This window comes from Podarcis pityusensis, assembly GCF_964106645.2.
Source record: "Podarcis pityusensis genome assembly, chromosome: 12".
Classification (NCBI taxonomy): Eukaryota; Metazoa; Chordata; class Lepidosauria; order Squamata; family Lacertidae; genus Podarcis; species Podarcis pityusensis.
The window spans coordinates 4,305,437-4,328,728 of record NC_138037.1 but is presented as its reverse complement, the minus strand read 5'-3'; the positions used below and the strand labels follow the sequence as shown (position 1 = coordinate 4,328,728).

General features: G+C 48.9%; 1 protein-coding gene across 1 annotated transcript in view; it reads right to left on the bottom strand.

Annotated features, from left to right (window-relative positions):
* Positions 1–308: 308 nt before the first annotated feature.
* KIF9 (kinesin family member 9) overlaps positions 309–23,292 on the bottom strand; it is a 37,175-nt gene continuing 14,191 nt past the window's right edge. The window contains exons 11-21 of the mRNA XM_080974054.1: positions 22,903–22,971; positions 20,366–20,470; positions 19,264–19,319; positions 15,782–15,872; positions 15,034–15,167; positions 12,623–12,823; positions 10,552–10,760; positions 6,363–6,542; positions 4,701–4,816; positions 3,384–3,488; positions 309–623 (exon numbers count right to left, since the gene is read on the bottom strand). Coding sequence (XP_080830180.1) covers positions 516–623; positions 3,384–3,488; positions 4,701–4,816; positions 6,363–6,542; positions 10,552–10,760; positions 12,623–12,823; positions 15,034–15,167; positions 15,782–15,872; positions 19,264–19,319; positions 20,366–20,470; positions 22,903–22,971 — 1,374 coding nt within the window. The 3' untranslated portion in view covers positions 309–515. The remainder of the gene's footprint in view (positions 624–3,383; positions 3,489–4,700; positions 4,817–6,362; positions 6,543–10,551; positions 10,761–12,622; positions 12,824–15,033; positions 15,168–15,781; positions 15,873–19,263; positions 19,320–20,365; positions 20,471–22,902; positions 22,972–23,292) is intronic.

The following is a 23,292-nucleotide window of genomic DNA, read 5'->3' as shown; positions in this document are numbered from 1 at the left end:
CTTTCCCCCCTATTATGTTTTTACTGTGATTTTATTTTATCGGTGTTAGCTGCCCTGAGCCCGGCTGTGGCCGGGGAGGGCGGGGTATAAATAAAATTTATTATTATTATTATTGAGGGATTCTGGATTCATTGCATTACCTATGAGAACATCCAAATTATCGAGTAAGCCTTGCAGTCCTGTTTTGCTTTTGCGAGGAGAGAATTGGTGGGACGCTCGCCTGAGAGCCTTTCCTCCCACATTGACAAATCTTCATTTGCACCTCCCCCAGCAGAACTCGGAGTCTTATTCCGACACTTTCAGCAAAGTTTATAAGTTTTCTCTCACTAATTTATTACCAATCTCTGTGACTACCATTTGGTGAAATGTACAAGTGTTATTAACAATGTAGATTCCCTAGACGTCTGTTATACTCTCTGCCTATTCCAAAAAAACAAAACATATTTTGACGCGCTCAGAGGTCCATTTCTTTAGTTCCACCCGTAAGAAATAAGACCCGGCGCGTTCCGGCTCTGCTACACGATGCTGAGGACGGAAGGGGGCTTGTTCTTCACCGCAGCTTGGACGGATCCAGGCTTCTTCCGCATTTGCTCAAGGGTAGACATGGCTCCAGCGTATTTGTGCTTTCAAACAGAGAAAGAGACGGGGCTGTTATTCCTGGCATTCTTGGGGGGGGGGGGTGTGCAAGCACTCTTCCAAAAAAATGCCTTGAATTAAGAGGGATACAAGATCTTGCCAACCAGAAGTTGCTTCTCAGAGCCCTGATAATCTTGGCTTTTAGTTAAAACAAAATCTATTTAAGCCTCCAGCCCATGTGGGGTTTTAGAAGGTTTCTTGTCAAGGCCTGGGAGGCTTACAGTAATTTTGGATGGGGTGCTCGGTGCTCAAAATTCCCACTGCTCTGTTCCTCCTAGGCCTTTTCTCCCCATCCCTTTAAATACTCAAACTTCCCCCACCCCTAACCTTGACATAAGTTGTAAAAATAGATTCAGCATTAGGTCAAACCAATAGTTCAAACAAGCACGAACTTTTTGCAGGCCTCTTCCATGAGACCAAGTGAGTATTTATAGAGTGCTGAAGTGCACAACGAGCTCCTCTGCGTCCCTTTTCGGTCTCATCCTGGCCTATTTCTGCAGGCAAAAGGCTGCCAGTTAAGCTGCCGTGTTGCATATGACGTTGTGATGCAAGTTCTGTTGTCCAATAATTTATAGAAGCGGCTGCACTCTCTGGCTTGCTTACTATTCTAGCAAAGCGCTTGCCACTTTCGATGGGCAGGTGAACGAGGGGAGAGGCCTGCGGCATGTTAACATCCTGCTGGAATTACGGTGCTGGGCCCAGGGGTAACCCGTGAAACGCGGTCCAGGACCAGACCAGAATCCGAAGGTTCTGCGGGAGTCGGTCCGACGGGGCCAAGGCAGGACACGAGGCAGGAAACCAGGCAAGGGCAGGTGCAGGATCTAGCACACAGCAATGTTGCTCCTGCAACATGGGGCAGGGTCCAACAGCCTTTGTCGGGGCAGAGGCCGGTCCTGATCCCCCGGTGACTCACCTCCCTGTTTCGCCCGAAGGCGAGCATTCCTCCTGTGAGTACAGTGGTACCTCAGGTTAAGTACTTAATTCGTTCCAGAGGTCTGTTCTTAACCTGAAACTGTTCTTAACCTGAAGCACCACTTTAGCTCATGGGGCCTCCCGCTGCTGCCAGAGCATGATTTCTGTTCTTATCCTGAAGCAAAGTTCTTAACCCGCGGTACTATTTCTGGGTTAGCAGAGTCTGTAACCTGAAGCATATGTAACCCCAGGTACCACTGTACTCAGGTCGCTCCTTCTCTCAGACCTCAGTCTCTGCAGCTCGGGAGACGTCGGTGGGTTACTAGACCCAGAGGCCACCTCAGCCTCCCCTGACCCAACCGGTAGTGGAGCAGCTGTAAGTGATGGCCCAGCTGGAGGCAACGAGGTCATCCCCGCATCTGGAGCCAGGGCAGGATCAGGCCCCTGACTCAGCCCAGCTGGTGCGTGTTGCAGGGGAACCTGTGCAGACTGGAGCTCTTCAGAATCAGGCCCCAGACTCGGTTCAGATGCCGCCTAAGGCAAAGGATCCGGTGTAGACTGAGACTCTTCTGGTTCTGAGCCCAAGCCCGAGCCCCAGGCCATCACATACTGGGACAGATCTCTGTTTTGCAAGCTGAAAGCCAGCAGCAACATCCCGCCCTCTGGATTCTAACCAGCAGCAACTCATAAGCTTTTGTCTGCACAACTGGATGAGACCAAAACAGAAGATGAACATCCAAGAACCCGTCCCACCTTTTTACACACCGGTTGCTCGTTATTTGTGGGGCAAAAGGTTCTGCGAAATATGAACCCTTTAAATGCCTTTCTATTCCCGCTGGGGTTTAATAAGAGACATCGTTTTGTTGATTTTACTTCTGTAAGATCAATGCAGGTGCCAACTTTGATCCGTTATAGGGCATTAACGGGAATTATAAGAAGAGGTTGGCTGCTGAATAAGGCCAAAGGTCCATCCAGTCTCACAGCGGTCAAAATTCCCCCCCCACCCGCCCTGCTGTGTTGACCGGGATGCCCCAAGGAAAACCCAGAAGCTCTACTTCCCTGGAAAGCAAAGGATACAAGAGATGCCCGGCTGGATCAGACCAAGGGTCCATCTGAGTAAAATATTAGCCCCTGCTAGATGCCTCTGGAAAACTCAGAAAGAGGAGCTAAAAATACATGTCCTTTATACCTGAAGGAGCATCTCCACCCCCATCGTTCTGCCCGGACACGGAGGTCCAGCTCCGAGGGCCTTCTGGCGATTCCCTCACTGCAAGAAGTGAAGTTACAGAGAACCAGGCATAGGGCCTTCTCGGTGGTGGCGCCTGCCCTGTAGAACGCCCTCCCAGCAGATGTCAAGGCAATAAACAACTATTTTACTTCTAAAAGACACCTGTTTAGGGAAGTTTTTAATGTCTGTATTGTATTGTTTTTGATATTTGGTTGGAAGCCGCCCAGAGTGGCTGGGGAGACCCAGTCAGATGGGTGGGGTATAAATAAATTACAGTGGTACCTCGGGTTACAGACGCTTCAGGTTACAGACTCCGCTAATCCAGAAATATTACTTCGGGTTAAGAACTTTGCTTCAGGATGAGAACAGAAATTGTGCTCCGGTGGCGTGGCGGTGGCAGGAGGCCCCATTAGCTAAAGTGGTGCTTCAGGTTAAGAACAGTTTCAGGTTAAGAACGGACCTCTGGAACGAATTAAGTACTTAACCCAAGGTACCACTGTATTATTATTATTATTATTATTATTATTATTATTAGATAATGGCCATCTCCTGATTCCCTTCAGCATCTGATACAGAACCAACGGAACCTAGAGGTTCTCAGTTTTACCTTCCGGTCCACTTTTGCTTTGGCATTGTAGAAGGAGACAGAATCCGGGCAGAACGGCAGGACTTCCTGCTGCATCCGCTCAAACCTCTCCTGTTCGTCTTCATCCTGGAAGGAGGAGAAGAAGAGAGGAATGCAAAAGCCAAGAATGAAATAGTGGGGCACACAGCAAATTTGACCTACCGGATGATGGGAAGCAGGGCCAGCCCAGGACATTTTGGCACTGGGAGGGGACACACACCGCAAAACGGTGCCCTGCCCCACCAGGGGAGAAGTGGGAAGCAAAGACAGTCTACCTGGCTGATGCACGCGCCAAATATCTCCAACTCCAAAGGGGGAGAAGTCATGGTCAAACAGATGCAGGGAGCCCTGAGAAGACTAGGACTAGCCGCCTGAGAAACAGTTTCTATCCAAATGCAATTTTGGTTTTAAACGCAGTGTAAGGTAGCCTCTGGGACGCGGGTGGCGCTGTGGGTTAAACCACAGAGCCTAGGACTTGGTGATCAGAAGGTCGGCGGTTCGAATCCCCGCAACGGGGTGAGCTCCCATTGCTCGGTCCCTGCTCCTGCCAACCTAGCAGCTCGAAAGCACGTCAAAGTGCAAGTAGATAAATAGGTACCCCTCCGGCAGGAAGGTAAACGGTGTTTCTGTGCGCTGCTCTGGTTCGCCAGAAGCGGCTTTGTCATGCTGGCCACATGACCCGGAAGCTGTACGCTGGCTCCATCGGCCAATAAAGTGAGATGAGCGCCGCAACCACAGAGTCGGCCACGACTGGACCTAATGGTCAGGGGTCCCTTTACCTTTAAGGTAGTCTCTGTGGGAGTATATTGTATTTAATTATGGGGTATCAGAGTTTTTGGGGGGCTAACCAGGCTGGGATAGCAGGCTTGTTGGTTTTTGAATGTCTGATGTAGATTTTTTTCAATTTCGTTGTTCTCTATGGGACAATGACAATAAAGATTATCGTATCGTATCGTTGCAACACCAAGCAGTGTGTAGTGGAGGGAGGAATCGGGAAAGACCTCCCTTTTCCCCTCTTATAAATCATGGTGTGTCCTTCAGAAGATAGGAAAGGTCACCTTCCCTTCAATGAATCTTGCACTGTGCATCGTGTGACACACACACAAACACATCCCTTTCCTCCCCCTCCTAAGGGCACAGGGATTCTTGCAAGAGATATCGGGGGTTTTCTGGGGCTGCAACAACTTGGCAGTTGCCAGTGTGGATCAGCTCTTGGGTCCCAACAGCTGATTAGCGCTTAGCAGCTGATCAGTGAAACAGGGTGAGGAAGGCCAAGGTATGTGTCTCGGCTTTACTTACCAGAGTTAGGACTCTGTTAATTGGGATCATGCCTAGCCTTATGGCTCCCCCAGGCCTTAAGGCTTCCTGGACCTCCTCTGGGATGAGGAAGGACTCGTTGTACCAGATTTCGAATTCTGAAAGGAGGTGGGCATATGGTCAGTTATCTCCTATATCCTATAGATTGCCTGTGTTTTGTTTTTCTTTGTGTATTTTTCAAATCGCATTTGAACAACCAAGTCCATTTTGCCTGTCCGTAACCATCAGTCAAAACACGCAGGTCACACCATCCGCATGCTTGTTCTCTGAAAATTCACTTATCTGCACTTAAATAATTACACCCAAACCTCACTACACTCTGCAGATTCACTTATCTAAACAGTCGACTTCCTTTTTTTGTGCTTTGCTGGTCAGTGGCAGCCACTTTCAGTCAGAAAGCAGGAATAATAATGTAATAATAATAATAATAATTTATTATTTATACCCCGCCCATCTGGCTGGGTTTCCCCAGCCACTCTGGGTGGCTTCCAAGAGAATATTAAAATACAACAATCTGTTAAACAGGGCTGCCTTCAGATGTCTTCTAAAAGTCTGGTAGTTGTTTTCCTCTTTGACATCTGGTGGGAGGGAGTTCCACAGGGAGGGTGCCACCACCGAGAAGGCCCTTGGAGCTGGATCTCAGTGCAGTGGGCTGAACGATGGGGGTGGAGACGCTCCTTTAGATGTACTGGGCCGAGGCCGTTGAGGGCTTTAAAAGTCAGCACCAACACTTTGAATTGTGCTCAGAAACGTACTGGGAACAAGAGCAGATGAATTGAAGAGCCGAAAAATCTGACAAATGAGGGAGGGGAGGTCAGGCAAATCAGTTTTTAAATTTTGCCTCTCTTTTACTGATAGGCTGCAGTGATTTCAGGAAGAAACCATGGAGCAGGTCGGGAGTGGACAAATTCTGCATTAGAAACGTCCCCTTAGGAAATAATGGAAATTGTGGACTTGTTGTGCGAACACTCTCCTAACAAATGATTTCTTGGGAATGCACTGTGTTCAGTAAGCGGGACCTGTGCGTACTAAGGGCACTGTGATTCTCATTTCAGCCTGCTGCTATCATAATTTCTTTCAAGAATCTGGAACGTTTCATCTATTCCCCCAGAGTATTTTCAGGCCCTTCCGGTTTGGGGTCCTCTGTCTCTGCCCTATTCCAAGCCTCTGAAGATGCTTGGGGGTGCTGAACGCCGCCCTCCAACCAGCTAAAACCTTCTGGTTGTTCCAGCTACCGTATTTTTCGCTTTATAAGACGCACCATACCATAAAACGCACCTAGTTTTTGGAGGAGGAAAGCAAGAAAAAAAATATTCTGAATCTCAGAAGCCAGAACAACGTTGCACAGCGAAAGCAGCGATCCCTCTTGCTGTTCTGGCTTCTGGGATAGCTGCACAGCCTGCATTGACTTCATAAGACGCACACACATTTCCCCTTACTTTTTAGGAGGGAAAAAGTGAGTCTTATAGAGCAAAAAATACGGTATTTTTGACCTGAGGAAGCCTGCTATGAGACCAGCAACATATGGATTTCCTGTACTTCTGCCCAACAAGACCAACGCAGGCCATGTGCTAAGGCTTAGCGCATGCTCAGCGCACGCCGGGCTAGAAAGCGCATGCCAGGCCCTTTGCCCACCGGCAGTACCTGAGACCAGCCTGTTGCGGCACTGGTCCACTAGGTGCTGGCAATACTGGACTTCCGACCGGAGGTTCCGCAGCTCCTCATAATCCACCCGGTACTGTTTCTTCAGGTCCTTCATCTTCATAATCAACATGAACTCCTCTTCGTCAATAATGATTTGTCCGTCCTCGCTCTGGTATTCTCCTGGAGGGTCCAAGAACAGAACAAAGTTTTACGGGTTGGGAGTGCACCTCAAAACCACGATGCCGTCCATCTCGGGGCGTACAGAGGAGTTGAAATCGCTTGTGAGCTTGCAAGCAATTTAGCAATCGCCTGGAAATCTCTTGGTTTAGTTAATGCGCATCAGCACATCTCCTGAGCTGATGCTTTGGAAGCGGGAAATGTCGCAACAAGATTTAGAATATGAGTTGGGGGTGCAGATAAGAAGTGATATATGGGAGTCATGTATAAAATCAACAGAAATAGCTTCTATAGATCTAAGACTTAAGACTTATTCAGCAGAAAATAATACTCAGAGTCCATTGGACGCCATCAAAACCTTACCAGAAGAAAATAACAAATGCAGACAACTGCTGGAGATGTGGGAGTAAAAATGTGAACTTAGTACATATGATGATTGGCTGCCCGATGATAAGATCATTTTGGTGCGAGGTGAGGATATATATAGCAAGAGTAATTTTAAAAAAAAGTTATTTAGGGGATTTGAATTTAATTCTGAATTATATACCGGAAACGTGGGAGATTACAAGGGGTCAAAAAAAATGGATGTACCGTGCCATATTAGAAACAAAAAAACTTGTTCTGATGAATTGGAAGAGCCGCAAAAAGATCCCATTGAGCACATGGATTGACAATATGGACAGACTAGTTACATACGACCGAATTGCATATCGACGCCAATTAAGAATGGATAAATATGAAGAAATCTGGAAGGATTACTTAAGAGATAAGGCGGAAAGTGGTGGGAAGTAGGGGGAGGAGAGGTGGGGAAATATTGTTAAAAAGGTCGAGTTATAGGTATATCAGTCCTCAAATCTGAATTGTTAAATTGTGTTCTTAGCGTTATTGTGGTTTTGGTTGTATGTGTTTTTTGTGGTCGCTGTTTGTGTTGAAAAAATGATTAAATAATTAAAACAACAACAACAACAAGGGGGGGCACATGGGCCTACCCAAGAGGCTGGCCCACAATGACTTGGGTACAATCCCAGCATGATGTGGTTGGTGGCAGTCCGGCAGCCTATATGATGTCCTTCATTAGTTCTGCCTGTGCCGACTCCATTTCTTTTACTGTCCTCCACCTGCTCTTCAGTGAAAGCGGGGAGTCTGGGGAAAGCCCTGCCAGTTTCATCATAGAATCATAGAATCATAGAGTTGGAAGAGACCACAAGGGCCATCGAGTCCAACCCCCTGCCAAGCAGGAAACACCATCAGAGCACTCCTGACATATGGTTGTCAAGCCTCTGCTTAAAGACCTCCAAAGAAGGAGACTCCACCACACTCCTTGGCAGCAAATTCCACTGTCGAACAGCTCTTACTGTCAGGAAGTTCTTCCTAATGTTTAGGTGGAATCTTCTTTCTTGTAGTTTGGATCCATTGCTCCGTGTCCGCTTCTCTGGAGCAGCAGAAAACAACCTTTCTCCCTCCTCTATATGACATCCTTTTATATATTTGAACATGGCTATCATATCACCCCTTAACCTCCTCTTCTCCAGGCTAAACATGCCCAGCTCCCTTAGCCGTTCCTCCTAAGGCATCGTTTCCAGGCCTTTGACCATTTTGGTTGCCCTCCTCTGGACACGTTCCAGTTTGTCAGTGTCCTTCTTGAACTGTGGTGCCCAGAACTGGACACAGTACTCCAGGTGTGGTCTGACCAGAGCAGAATACAGTGGCACTATTACTTCCCTTGATCTAGATGCTATACTCCTATTGATGAGGCCCAGAATTGCATTGGCTTTTTTAGCTGCCGCGTCACACTGTTGGCTCATGTCAAGTTTGTGGTCAACCAAGACTCCTAGATCCTTTTCACATGTACTGCTCTCAAGCCAGGTGTCCCCCATCTTGTATTTGTGCCTCTCATTTTTTTGCCCAAGTGAAATACTTTACATTTCTCCCTGTTAAAATTCATCTTGTTTGTTTTGGCCCAGTTCTCTAATCTGTCAAGGTCGTTTTGAAGTGTGATCCTGTCAATGCTGGTGAAACTGGAAACCAGTATAAACTTCGCCAGTGGCCTCTCTCCTCACCACCCACTCGCCTGCTCTAAAGGATATGGGTGATAAAAAAAAAAACCTGAGTGAAGATGGCGGCTGCCAGCAGCGAGAAGACCTTTGGATTGATTTGGCAGAAAAACCAGCGTGTGAGGAGATGCTGCAAACTTATGGAGGGGAATCATAGACATAAAATCCACACAGAAATACATCACTGTTTGTTTCAACTCGCTTGTGGGGACAACTTGGAGGCCATGAAAGAAGGAAGGTTAACAACAGGAAGAATTAGAGGAACCATCAGAAATGACTATGAAAAGCAGTAGAGATACGAGATGATCAGAACCAAACTTGAAGCATGGGAAGCCCCATTAAAAAAATTATCATTTGGCAGAATATTTGGATTATTTGATATGTACATGTATAATTTGGAATATTTGTTGTGATTTGATTGGATTGTTAAAGTGGAAAACTTAATAAAAATGAATTTTTAAAAAAAGATAAAAACAGATGGTTTTTCTTTTTGATTAACATTTTATTTGAGTAATTTCATTCATACAAAGAGAAGAATGAGAAAAGAAAGAAAGAAAGTAAGTGAGAATGGGGGGTGGGGAATACTGTTACATTACCACATATTAATACACAGATGTCTCGCTATGTAACAATTTGGGCATCCAAGCTACGGTTTCCTATTCTTACTGTCCTAACACACACATAATTGTCAATAACCTCATATATTCTGTGTAAACTCATTCCAAATATCTTTGTGTTTATGGGAGGATGCATCAGGGAAATGGACCGGTTGTTCTGCCTTACCTTTCTCCAGAGCTAGGAGGTGGAGAAGGAAATAGAGAAGGAAAAGGAGGAAGACTCAGGTCAGGGTGACCAGCAAAAACGCTTCCACACAGAGGGAAAAGGCTAAAATGTGAAAAGGCCATTCCCAGGTGTGCTCGGCTAGAGAGAAAGGAGCGCTGAAAAATGCACTTTGGAATGAATTCTGAACACTGAACAAAAGATACATAAAGGTGGCGAAGACGCCTCTTCCTATTGGGCTAGGAATCTATTTAAGTGCCTGGCCAGAGGCATATAAAACTGCATTTTTATCTGCCACACCAAGGCAGGGTGAGGGAGGAGGTTCAAGGGCACCTGAAGCTAAATTAAAAGGTAAAGCGACCCCTGACCGTTAGGTCCAGTCGTGACCAACTCGGGGGTTGTGGCGCTCATCTCGCTTTATTGGCCGAAGGAGCCGGCGTACATGTGGCCAGCATGACTAAGCCGCTTCTGGCGAACCAGAGCAGCGCACGGAAACGCCGTTTACCTTCCCACTGGAGTGGTACCTATTTATGTACTTGCACTTGGACGTGCTTTCGAACTGCTAGGTTGGCAGGAGCAGGGACCGAGCAACAGGAGCTCACCCCGCCGCGGGGATTCGAACCGCCGACCTTCTGATCAGCAAGTCCTAGGCTCTGTGGCTTAACCCACAGCGCCACCCGCGTCCATGGAAGCTAAATTACCGTACATATTGGAAATGAGTCTCTCATCTCCCCATTTCCGCAACAACTTGTGATTTTAAAAAAATCCACGTAAAAATTCACTGTGTTAGGGGCGATTTCTCCTAATGAACACATTGTGGTATGTGGTTTCGACAATCACATTTCTTCGAGTGATTGCCCTTAATATAATATATCTAGGAATGTCGTTTCCCCCTGAATTTGTAACTTGGCGGGAGGACTGCATTGCAGAATCTGGAGAAAGGAATTTTGGAGAACTTCAGTTCTCAGGCTGCTTCTGAAAGCGTGACTTAGGTAGGTTCTCGTTTAAACGCAAACCAAATCGAATTTCTTTCCCCTCCCTAGTTGGCAGGCATGGCACGGCATCTCTCCCCGCCCCAACATTAACCTGAGTCTCTCCCGCTCTCGGGGTTGGACTAGATGACCCTCGGGTCCCTTCCAACTCGTAAGATTCTCTGACGCAGCCCAGGCCCTGCTCACCCTGCTGATCGCGTTCAGCTTTCTGGGCGTCCAGTGCCTGCTTGATGTTGTCCATCTCCGTTTTGAGCACGTTGATTCTCTGGGCAACCTCGTTCATTTTGCCTTTGCGGTCATTCAGGATGGCTTTGTTCTCCTTGAATATCCGGTTGATTTCGCTGCCGCGCTCGTTCTTGAACTCCTCAAAGGCTGCTGTCTTTGCAGGTGGGGAACTGTTTCCAAAGAATAATAATAATAATAATAATAATAATAAATTTTATTTATACCCAGCCAAGACCGGGCTCAGGGCGGCTAACACCTGATATAAAAACAAACTGATTAAGATACAACTTAAAAACAAGATTGAAATACAACATCAAAACATTAATATGGTAAAATGCACCCTCATTTCAATGGAAACTCAGATCAAAAACTTTTTGGGGGGATGAAAACGTCAAGTCAAGAAGAGAAGGACAATTAAAAAAAAACCCCAGCCATTGCAAGCCAGAGGTGGTATGTGTGTATGTTTGTGTGTGTTGACCATTTGGGACATTCTGTGGGGAGTCATGAATTTCCCTACAGAGCCAGGAGGAAAATAAACCCTTCAGGGCATAGGGTGGGAAAAGGCTGAGCTTTGAGGCTGGTGATAAGCCCCTTAAGAGTCTGCCTGAGTCATAATCATAGAGTTGGAACGGGAGATCAAGAGTCTTTGCAATGCGCTCTATGTGGGGCTACCTTTGAAGGTGACCCTGAAATTACAACTAATCCAGAATGCAGCAGCTAGACTGGTGACTGGGAGTGGCCACCAGGACCATATAACCTTGGTCCTGAAAGACCTACATTGGCTCCCAGTACGTTTCCGAGCACAATTCAAAGTGTTGGTGCTGACCTTGAAAGCCCTAAACGGCCTCGGTCCAGTATACCTGAAGAAGTGTCTCCACCCCCATCGTTCAGCCCGGACACTGAGGTCCAGCGCCGAGGGCCTTCTAGCAGTTCCCTCGCTGTGAGAAGCCAAGTTACAAGGAACCAGGCAGAGGGCCTTCTTGGTGGTGGCACCCGCTCTGTGGAACGCCATCCCACCAGATGTCAAAGAGAAAAACAACTACTAGGCTTTTATAAGACATCTGAAGGCAGCCCTGTTTAAGGAAGCTTCTAATGTTTAATAGGTTACTGTATTTTAATATTCTGTTGGAAGCAACCCAGAGTGGCTGGGGAAACCCAGCCAGAGGGGCGGGGTATAAATAATAAATCATTATTATTATCATCTTGTCCAACCCACCCTCTAAAATGCAGGAATCAGCTAAAGCATCCATGACAGATGGCCATCCAAACTCTGTTTAAAAACCTCCAATGAAGGAGAGTCCACAACCTCCTGAGGAAGTCGGTCCCACTATTGAACTGCTCTTACTATGAGAAAGTTCTTGCTGGTGTTGAGTCAGAATCTCCTTCCTTGGAACTTGAAGCCATTGGTTCGAGTCCTACCCTCCACAGCAGGAGAAAACAAGCTCGCTCCTTCTTCCATGTGACATCCCTTAAGACGGTGATGGGCAAACTTGGCCCTCCAGCTGTTTTGGGACTACAACTCCCATCATCCCTAGCTAACAGGGCCAGTGGTCAGGGATGATGGGAGTTGTAGTCCCAAAACAGCTGGAGGGCCAAGTTTGGCCATCGCTGCCTTAAGATATTTGAAGATGGCTCTCCTATCTCCTCTCAGTCTCCTCTTTTCCAGGCTAAACATACCCAACTCCTTCAAGCGTTCCTCATAAGGCTTGGTTTCCAGACCCCTGATCATCTTGGTCATCCTCCTCTGCACACGTCCCACCTTGTCAATATCCTCCTTAAATTGTGGCGCCCAGAGATTTCTGAAACTGGAGTGCCCAGTACTGGACACAGGACTGCAGGTGGGGTCTGACCGAGGCAGACTAGAGCAGTACTATTACTCCCCTTGATCTGGCTTTGAGTGAATTTGAACTATAAAAACGGTGGGTGCGCGCAGGCGCAGAGATGGTGGTTATCCCCACCATCAGTTTTCGGAACAGCACCCTAGTCGGCTACAGACAGGGCTCACGACCTTCCTAAGAGGCAAAAAACCAACCTGGGCCTCGTGCTGGGCTCCTCTCTTGGCGCAGAGTCAGAGCGATGGGTCTCGAAGCTGACGGCGTCCTGCTCGCGGATCAAGCCCTCCCTTGCCTCCGGGTCCTTGGTGACTGCCCCTACCTGGCTGCGGGAAGGAGAAAGGGTCTCCAGGTCCTTCCCAGAAAGAGGACTTGCCAAGCCTTCCTTCTTCAGAGTGGGACTGGGAAAGAAGAAGAGGGCAACGTTTTATGGCCGGATCCAGGGCTGAGCTTGAGCTCCACTGAGGCCGTGACCTGACCCTTCCTCAGCAAAACTGGGAGGTGCTCAGCTCTAGTTTGGGGCACTTGAGGATGCAGCTTTGAGGACCAGCACCCAAAGCTGGCCAAGGGGAAGACCGGTGATGAAGAGATCAAAAGTCCTGCAAGAGCTTTCCAGTCCTCTGGGAGCCTTTGGTGCCTCTGAAAGGGGGCATATTACCGTATTTTTCGCTCCATAAGATGCACCTAGTTTTTAGAGGGGGAAAGCTAGGGGAAAAAATTATTTAAAGGGAGCGCTGAGCAGAGCCTGTCTGCATCCCAGGCTCTGCTCAGCGCTCCCTTTCACAAGCCGCGTGGAGCGTGTGTGCGGCTCTTGCTGGTTTTTGCGGGAGGTGGGGGAAGGGTCAGAGGGCAGCCCATCAGTCCCTTCCTCCACCTCCCGGAAAAGCCCCCAAGAGCCACGCTCCCTTTAAAGAGCCGTGTGGAGTGTGTGTTGGGGGCTTTTCCCTGAGGAGGGAGAAGGGACTGATGGGCTGCCCTTCTCCCTCCTCGGGAAAAGCCCCCAAGAGACGCACACACGCTCCATGCGACTCTTTAAAGGGAGCGCTAAGCAGAGCCTCCCGCTTGCATTCGATCCATAAGACGCACACACATTTCCCCTTACTTTTTAGGAGGGAGAAAGTGCGTCTTATGGAGCGAAAATACGGTATATACAGTTCTCAGAGCCAGGACCAGAGAATTGTAGAGTTGGAAAGGACCCAAAGGACAATCTAATCCAGCCCCCTGCAATGCATGCTCCGCCATCAGGAGCGAGCCAGCAATAAAGAAACAGGATCTGCTCAGGAGTGTCAGGCCTAATGAGGACAGCAGCTCTTCTCAGAAGGTCTTGCCCCTATGAGGCAGTTGTGCAGACTGAAGGCCTTCCCAAAGCTGCCTAAGTCTCCTCCTCTCCCGGATCTTTCACAAGCAACCCTAGACGATGCCGGCATGTCTGCCTTTGCTCCTCCCACCTCATGCCTCTCTGGGTTCTGGGAGACCAGTGAGGAGGAGACACCCATGCTTCTTCACCAGCCTGATTCAACTCTGCCTCTTGGCCTCCATCATTCCACTCTCCTGCTTCTGCTTCTGGACTCCCCTCTGCCACATTCTCCCAGCCCACTGAGCCCTCTTACCTCTTCAGCTTCCGACACCACCTCCTCCCAGTCTTCCCACCACCACCACTCCCTTAGGGGGTCCCCCCAGCTGGTTCCTCCCACCATTCCTCTGCGTCCAATCAGTCCAGAACACCTGCTCTGCTCAAGACCTGCTCTGTTCCGATGCCTCTCCCGTATTCAGGGATCAGAAAGATACATGATTCTCCCTGGCCACCTCCTTTCCCCTTATTTTGTGCAGTCCAGCACGCTCCTGAAGGAGCGTCTCCACCTCCATCGTTCTAGCCGGACACTGAGGTCCAGCGCTGAGGGCCTTCTGGCAATTCCCTCCCTGCAAGAAGCCAAGTTACAGGGAACCAGGCAGAGGGCCTTCTCGGTGGTGGCACCCGCGCTGTGGAACACCCTCCCACCAGATGTCAACGAGAAAAAACAACTGCCAGACTTTTATAAGACATCTGAAGGCAGCCCTGTTTAGGGAAGCTTTTAATGTTTAATAGGTTATAGTGGTATCTCGGGTTACATACGCTTCAGGTTACAGACTCCGCTAACCCAGAAATAGTACCTTGGGTTAAGAACTTTGCTTCAGGATGAGAACACGCCTGCGGCGTGGCGGCAGCAGGAGGCCCCATTAGCTAAAGTGGTGCTTCAGGTTAAGAACAGTTTCAGGTTAAGAACGGACCTCTGGAATGAATTAAGTACTTAACCCGAGGTACCACTGTATTGTATTTTAGTGTTCTGTTGGAAGCCGCCCAGAGTGGCTGGGGGTATAAATGGGCAGGGTATAAATAAATTATTATTATTATTAATCTGCAGTGAGGGGGCACAGAGAAGCCCTGGTGTTGCCCACACCGGCTCCTGCCTCTCGGCCACAGGAGGGTCCACAACCCAGCTGCCAACCTCCCAACCCTGCCACTACAGCAGGCAGAGAAGCAATGCTCAGGGGTCCGCATTTGCCACGGCCCACGGGAGCGTAAGAAATCCGACCTGAAGACGCCTGACTGTGGGAACAGGAGGGAACCAACCTGACTTGCTCCTTGCCTCGCTTTGCTTTCGTTTTCTTCCCTCCGGGCTTGGATGAGAAAGGAGCGACTCCGATGCCAAATCCTTGCCCGTCAACTTCCCCAACCAGGTGGCCTTCGGCATCGACCAGTCCTGCCTGGCGACAGTGGAGATCAGAGGGGCTGTTAAGCGGTTTCAAATCTCTGCCCCTGGAATCTGCAGCTGGGATTCCACTCGTTGGGAAATGTGCCGCCTCCCCAGCAACTTACATACACACACACAAGCCAAACTCTGACGACATCAGAACATGAGAAGAGAGGTGCTTATTATGGGATGTTTGAGAGCAGGATCCGAGCGTGAGGGCCCACTGTCTCCTGCAGTTTCTGGCAACGGGCATTCAAAAGCAATTGCCGCCTCTGTTTTTAGGATACCAGGATTATTCAGTCGAATTGGATTGCATGGGTTTAAATTTGGGAGGCAGGTTAGGAGTGGAAATTGGCCGGGACACGGAAACACTGAGCTTTAGAGAACCGTGTTTTTCTGATGTGGACAAACAGAGCCATCTGAAATGCGTGGCCCGCAAAATATTGCCGGGCTGCAATGCCTCTCATAAGTTTTCCGGGGTGGGCCTTGAAGTGGAACCAAATATAGGAGAATTGAAATGCAAATGCTGAACTGGGCTCTGGGCTCCAGCCCAATGATCTCGGTTTCCCTCTCTCCCCCTCCCTCCTTCTCTCTCTCACACACGTATGCTAGTGCACAAACACCAACCTTTTGAACTGCAGACAGGGTTGCGTAGTCGTTTTTGTCTATCAGGGTGTATTTATTCCGCAGCCTGGCTTCCACTTCCTGCTCTTGCTGGCTAAAAAAGAGAAACATGCAACAAGATTTACCAGCTATCGAAGAAGGGCAGATGAAGATGATGGACTATATGGAACTTGCCGAACTGACTGGGAGACTCCGAGACCAGAGAGAAGAGATGGTGGAAGAAGACTGGAAGAAGTTTAAAGAATCTTTGAAAAAATATGTTAATATTTAAATCTTAGAATAGCTTTGGAAGTGGATATAGGCTGTAGGGTCAGAAGCAGAAGATAGTGTATTTTAAAAGAGTATTATTTGTAAGTGAATAAAATGTGAAGATTTTTAGGGTAAAAGTAAGTGTGGTTTAAAAAATGGTTAAAAATTATGATACAGTGGTACCTCGCAAGACGAATGCCTCGCAAGACGAAAAACGCGCAAGACAAAAGAGTTTTTCGTTTTTTGAGTTGCTTCGCAAGACGAATTTCCCTATGGGCTTGCTTCGCAAGACGAAAAACGAAAAAAACGAAAACGTCTTGCAAGTTTGTTTCCTTTTTCTTAAAACCGTTAATACCCAGGGTGACATCGAGGAGCAACTCATAGCATGCGGTGTGGTAGCCTTTTTTGAGGTTTTTGAAGACTTTGGTGATTCTGAAGACTTTGGGAAACCGTGCTTCGCAAGACGAAAAAACTCGCAGAACGAATTAATTTCATCTTGCGAGGCACCACTGTACTGTATATGTAAATCAGATAGGGGGACTTGGGGAAGCTCACCTAACAATGTTTAGAAAAAATAAGGATAAGACAATAATTTGTTTGTATTGTTTGTTTTTCTGTTTGTGTTGTTCAGTTGTGTTATAAAATGAATAGATTTTTTTTGGGGGGGGGAGAGAGAACCATGCACCCATACCGTTGGGCTGAGCTGTCATGACTGCCTCCTGCACCCGCTACCCCTGCTCCACCTTCTCCCAGGACCAGGAGAGGATTGAAGCGGGAGGAGAAAAAGGCGGGTGGCACGCAAGTGTAGTCTTTGCCTGCCTGAGCACAGCTTGGTGGTGGGGGAGAGGCGCAAGTCGAGGTCAGGGTCTCTCTGTTGCGGCAACTGCCTCATTGGGTGCACACCTGTGCTGGTCCCGGGGGGAAGGTTACCGTTGGCGTAGTCAAAGTCCAGTCCTGGGTCACTGGTCTGGAAACAGTTCACAAGGAGCGAGGCGAGGTCCGAAGCAGGAAGCCGGGCGGGGACAGGATCACTGGAAGGTCAGGTCTGGGTCCGGGCAAGAGCAGGTACTCAACGACGTTGCTCCCGCAACCTGGGACCGGGCTGACTGGCCTTTATCTTCTCTGAGGCCAGGGGCGGTCCCGGCCCCCAGGAGACCCGCCTCTCCTGGCCTTAAGGCGAGCACTCCTCCTGGGAGAAACCAGTTCCCTTCGCCTCTCTGCCCTGAGCCTCTGCAGTTCAGGAGAGGCTGAAGGGTTACTGGACCCAGGGGGAGACTCACCTGTAGGCACTGAGTCCTCAACCACCTCCGGAGCCAGAGTGGATTCACCTGGTGCCTGCTCCTGAGGATCCGGCACAGGTGCAGGCGCTTCAGAATCAAGGCCCTGCCCCAGTTCAGCCGGCCCTGGAGGCGGGGACTCCTGTGCAGGCTGGGATTCCTCCGGTTCAGCCTCTGAATCGGATTCCCAGGCCATCACAACACCTAGAAGGAGCTGAGACATAGGACTGATGGACATGCCTTTCCCTAACTTGCAAGTGTTAGAATTCCTGATCTATGATTGCAGTCATGGGACTTTTGTCTTTCACATGACGGTATATGTTTTGACTCCACAGAGTGGGAAGTGATGGAGACAGGATGTTTGTGTTACTGTGTTCCGTGAAGTGGGACTCTTGTCCTTTGTTCTTTTTCTCTTTGCTGTCTGATGCTAGAGAGAGAGGGAGCCATGTTACAGTGCTCCATGTGTGTTCATATGTAAATAAAGTAGATTAGCCAAAATGCTGAGTTGCTGAGGTCTGCCACGCCATGCTGTGAAGACTCTGTAGATCCCTAAGTGTGCCGGTGTCTGTGGGCATCGGTCGCTGTGATGTTCGGGCTGAAGAAAGCTTTTGAAGCTCCTGAACGATCGACCAGGAGGGAGAGAACATGCCAGTCGGGCATGTGTCTCTACCAGAGTCCTACTCGAGTGTAGGACAAGCTCCTGACAGCAAGTGTACTTTTGACAATAAAGAGTTAATTCCTTCCTCTGGACATGCCTAGCCTGAGAGCACAACAGGTACAGCATGGGGAGAAGATATGGCCAGAGAGAAACATGGCAGCTGAACCTGAGGTTCACCACCCTAGTTCTAGAGAATCAATGGAGGTTGTGTCTGTGCGTCCATGAAATACAGTGCTACCTCGGGTTACATACGCTTCAGGTTACAAACTCCACTAACCCAGAAATAGTACCTAGGGTTAAGAACTTTGCTGCAGGATGAGAACAGAAATCGCGCGGCGGCAGCAGGAGGCCCCATTAGCTAAAGTGGTGCTTCAGGTTAAGAACAGTTTCAGGTTAAGAACGGACCTCCAGAATGAATGAAGTTCTTAACTTGAGGTACCACTGTATACCCTAACACAGCCTTCCCCAACTTGGTGCCCTCCAGACTTTTTGAACTACAACTCCCATCAGCCCCAGCCAGCATGTCCAATAGTCAGGGATGGTGGGAGTTGTACTGCAAAACCATGGTTGGGGAAGGCTTCCCTAACAAATACCAAGCAGATGTGATGTTCTGCAGGAAAACGGCTGGGTGAAGAGAAGCAATGCGAGGCACCAGCCGGGGAACCTCCAAGCGAAAACCTAGAGGAGGGAGACTCAAGAGCCAGGGGGTTGGTGGTGGGACACCGAGCAGAGGTCAGAGGGAGAAGATTGGTGGAAGGAGGTGTCGGAAGCTGAAGGGACAATAGGCTTTAGTGAGCAGGAAGAGCCTGTGACAGGGAGCAGTGCAGACTCCGAGGCTGAAGCGGAGGAGCGGGGTCAAGAGACTGCAGAAAAATCCAGGGAGTCTTCCCCTCCTGCTGCGACAAGCTCCCCTCCCTGCTGGTCTCCAAGGAAGTGCAGAAGAGCAGGATGAGGAGGGCGGAACAGAGGTCAGAGGTGTGCAGACACAGTTTGATAGTGCTTGGGAAACATCCAGAAGAGGAGTCATCTTAAGGGTGGTAGAGGAGGGGTCCTTCAGTTCTGGCAACTGCTCCATAAAGGCAAGACCTGCTGGGAAGGGTTGCTGAGACCACGAGGCTGAATAAAGCGTTAACTTCACTGGCATCGAAGATTTGCTTTCTTTCTCGCTGGCCTGCGTCCGACTCCAGCCCTGACAACGGCATCGTAGGTGGACGGCGTGAGTGAGAATTACGAACACCAGTGAAGGGTTTCTAAGTGCAGGCGTCAGCGGGATGTAAGCACAGGCAAGCCAAAGCACTTACCCCAAGATCATTTTGAACTGGTTGAATATTTCGTGGATTTGTCTGATGCTCAAAATCTGGCAAAGCAGAGGGAATGACATAATGAGGCAGGCAGTCTGGCCGACGTTTCCAAATGTTTCACGGTAAAATGAGAGTGGGGGTCAGCAAACTTTTTCAGCAGGGGGCCGGTCCACTGCCCCTCAGACCTTGTGGGGGGCCGGACTATATTTTGAAGGGGGGGGGAGAACAAATTCCTATGCCCCGCAAATAACCCAGAGATGCATTTTAAATAAAAGGACACATTCTACTCCTATAAAAACACGCTGATTCCCAGACCGTCCGCGGGCCGGATTGAGAAGGTGATTGGGCCGGATCCGGCCCCGGGGCCTTAGTTTGCCTACTCATGAATGAGAGGGTCAAATTAGCTTCCTGCTGAGGTACCCGGTTGGCCGCTATGAGAAGAGGATGTTAGATGAGGGGCCTTTGGCCTGATCCTGCAGCCAGACTGTGTTTATCTCCCCTTAATCCGTATGGCCCTGCCTTGGGCCTCACTGCTTCCGAATGAGCAAGAAACTATGATTTGCCCAACCCATCTCTGAAGACACCCCCTGGATCTGCAAGATGACAACTACAGTGGTACCTCTGGTTGCGAACAGGATCCGTTCCGGAGGGGACGGGATCCGTTCACAACATGTGTTATGTACTGAAGTTCTCACCCTGGGCCAGCAGGGGGATACTGTAGATAGTTATGCAAATGAAGGATCGAAAGTGACGTTCGGTGATTGGATAGTTTTAGAAAGTTGTTACAGTAACAAGGTACTGGAGCTCTATATAAGCAGGCTGACTGAGCCCTTCAGTTCAGTTCTGTTCTGGCATCTGAATAAAGAGCTGTTTGAAGAATCGCTGTGTCAACAACATGAGCAGAATGCAACCCACGTCTGCGCATGCGAGGGTCGCGATTCGCTGCTTCTGCACGTGCGCGTGACATCATTTTGCATGTCTGCGCATGCGCGAGCGACGAAACCCAGAAGTAACCCTTTCCGGTACTTCTGGGTTGCCGCGGGTCGCAACCTGAAAACACGCAACCTGAAGCAAACGTAACGTGAGGTATGACTGTACGTACATCTAACTCATCTATGGTTCCATCGAGGTAACGGCGGACTTGAGAGCTGATCTCTGCCACCTGGATTTCATTCAGGGGCTCGTAAGACACTGGAGGGCGGTTGAGCTGCAAACGTAAGAGAACAGAAGGTCAACAGTTAGGTGACGGGAGAGGCAGGCCCATCCCTGTTCTCCATAATGCTAGAAGTTCTCCTGGCCATGCCAAAATCGCTTTCCGTCCAATGCTTCATGGAATCACAGAGTTGGAAGGGCCCCCAGAGATCCTCTAGTCCAGCCTTTCTCAACCTGTGGGTCCCCAGATGTTGTTGGACTACAACTCCCATCACCCCTAGCTAGCAAGGCCCAGAGCTCAGGGATGATGGGAGTTGTAGTCCAACAACATCTGGGGACTCACGGGTTGAGAACTGCTGCTCTAGTCCAACCCAATGCAGGGATCTCAGCTAAAGCATCCATGACAGATGGCTTCCAACCTCTGCTTTAAAATCTCCAAGGAAGGAGAGTCCACAACCTCCCGAGGGAGTTGGTTCCACTGTCTAACACAGGGGCCGGCAAGGTTTACCTCGCCTGGGCCGGTTTACTCAGCAGACATCCCTCCTGTGGCCCAGATTGCGTGCTCGGCCACATTTCCGGCGTCTGCACAGACGCGATTTTCAGTCTCTGAGCATGCGCAGACGCGATTTCTGGCACCGCAGAAGCGAGTCCCCACACTGCGCTGATTTTTTATATATATACATTTGTATTAGTCTTTTTAACATATCCTTTCCAACAATCATATAACATATCTTCTCATCTTATACAATATTTTAGACTTCCGTCATCACCCCTGATGATTTTCCGTTCTTTCTCCCTTATTCTGCATTTCTTAATTTTTCTATTATTCTTAATTATCATTAACTAATAATTCTCCTCATAGTCTTGCAATATTTGAGATAGTCCTCCTTACAGAACTTCTTGCAGTCCTACTAGCGTAATCTGTTCACTATCATAGCTCAGTCTCTTAGTCATTGCACTATACCAACCAGTCTTGTAGCAAAAGGCTGGCCATTATGATGTGTGCGTGTTGCTTGTTTCTATGGCTGGACAACTGCAGTGCAAAATTCGGAGAAATCTGAATTTCAATAATAATAATAATGTATTCTTTGTACCCCGCCCATCTGGCTGGGTTTCCCCAGCCACTCTGGGTGGCTTCCAACAAAGATTAAAAATACATTAAAATGTCACACATTAAAATACAATAACCTATTAAACATTAACAGCTTCCCTAAACAGGGCTGCCTTCAGATGTCTTCTAAATGTCAGGTAGTTGTTTATCTCTTTGACATCTGGTGGGAGGGCGTTCCACAGGGCGGGCACCACCACTGAGAAGGCCCTCTGCCTGGTTCCCTGTAACTTGGCTTCTTGCAATGAGGGAACCGCCAGAAGGCCCTCGGCGCTGGACCTCAGTGTCCAGGTAGAACAATGGGGGTGGAGACGCTCCTTCAGGTATACTGGACCGAGGCTGTTTAGGGCTTTAAAGGTCAACACCAACACTTTGAATTGTGCTCAGAAACGTACTGGGAGCCAATGCAGATCTCCCAGGACCGGTGTTATGTGGTCTCAGCAGCCGCCCCCAGTCACCAATCTAGCTGCCGCATTCTGGATTAGTTGTAGTTTCCGGGTCACCTTCAAAGGTAACCCCACATAGAGTGCATTGCAGTAGTCCAAGCGGGAGATAACTAGAGCATGCACACCTCTGGCAAGACAGTCTGTGGGCAGGGAGGGTCTCAGCCTGCGTACCAGGTGGAACTGGTAGACAAAGGACAGCTCTGCTTTGCTTTGTATATTGTTTTGGATTTGGCAGATTTGCCTTTAAATGTGAATCAAATTCTCCCCCATTCCCCAGGGCCAGGAGAAAAGTGGCTAAGAACAGTTTATGGGGAGGAGGGAGAGAAGCACGGTCCAGCTGCCCACCCCACGTTGTGTATTAAAGTTTCCTCACCATCCCTTTATCGGTAGGTGGCCCAATCTGGGTTGGGTGATGCTACCATCATAGAGCTGGAAGGGAGTACCAACGATCATCTAGTCCAACCCCCGGAAATGCAGGAATCACAGCTAAAGAATCATAGAATCATAGAGTTGGAAGAGACCACAGGGGCCATCGAGTCCCACCCCCTGCCAAGCAGGAAACACCATCAGAATCACAGAATCACAGAATCATAGAGTTGGAAGAGACCACAAGGGCCATCGAGTCCAACCCCCTGCCAAGCAGGAAGCACCATCAGAGCACTCCTGACATATGGTTGTCAAGCCTCTGCTTAAAGACCTCCAAAGAAGGAGACTCCACCACACTCCTTGGCAGCAAATTCCACTGTCGAACAGCTCTTACTGTCAGGAAGTTCTTCCTAATGTTTAGGTGGAATCTTCTTTCTTGTAGTTTGGTTCCATTGCTCCGTTCCCGCTTCTCTGGAGCAGCAGAAAACAACCTTTCTCCCTCCTCAAGAATCCTTGAGAGGCCGTCATTTTCAAAGCCTAACTGCGTCCCCAGAGGCTGATTCTCACCAAGCTGTTGTGCATGGCCAGCTCCTCCTTCAGGTAAAGGACTTCTTTTTCCAGAATTTTCACCATTCGCTAAGCAAAGGGAGAGAATGAAAGGTGAGAATGAAGCGGGAAAGAGAGAGAGAAGTAGAAAGTTCCAGAGCTGCATTTCAGTTTCCAGTCCTTCCTGGTTGCCGCGATCACCCCTACTCTACCTCAGCCAGCAAGAAGAGATTTATATTGCTATATTTCTTCTAGTTCTTCTATTTTTATTGCAGAAATTAAGAAACAGCCTTCCAGTGCATTTGCAGTAATCAGGGTGACTTACAACTATTGAAGGGATGCGGGTGGCGCTGTGGGTTAAACCACAGAGCCTAGGGCTTGCCGATCAGAAGGTCGGAGGTTCGAATCCCC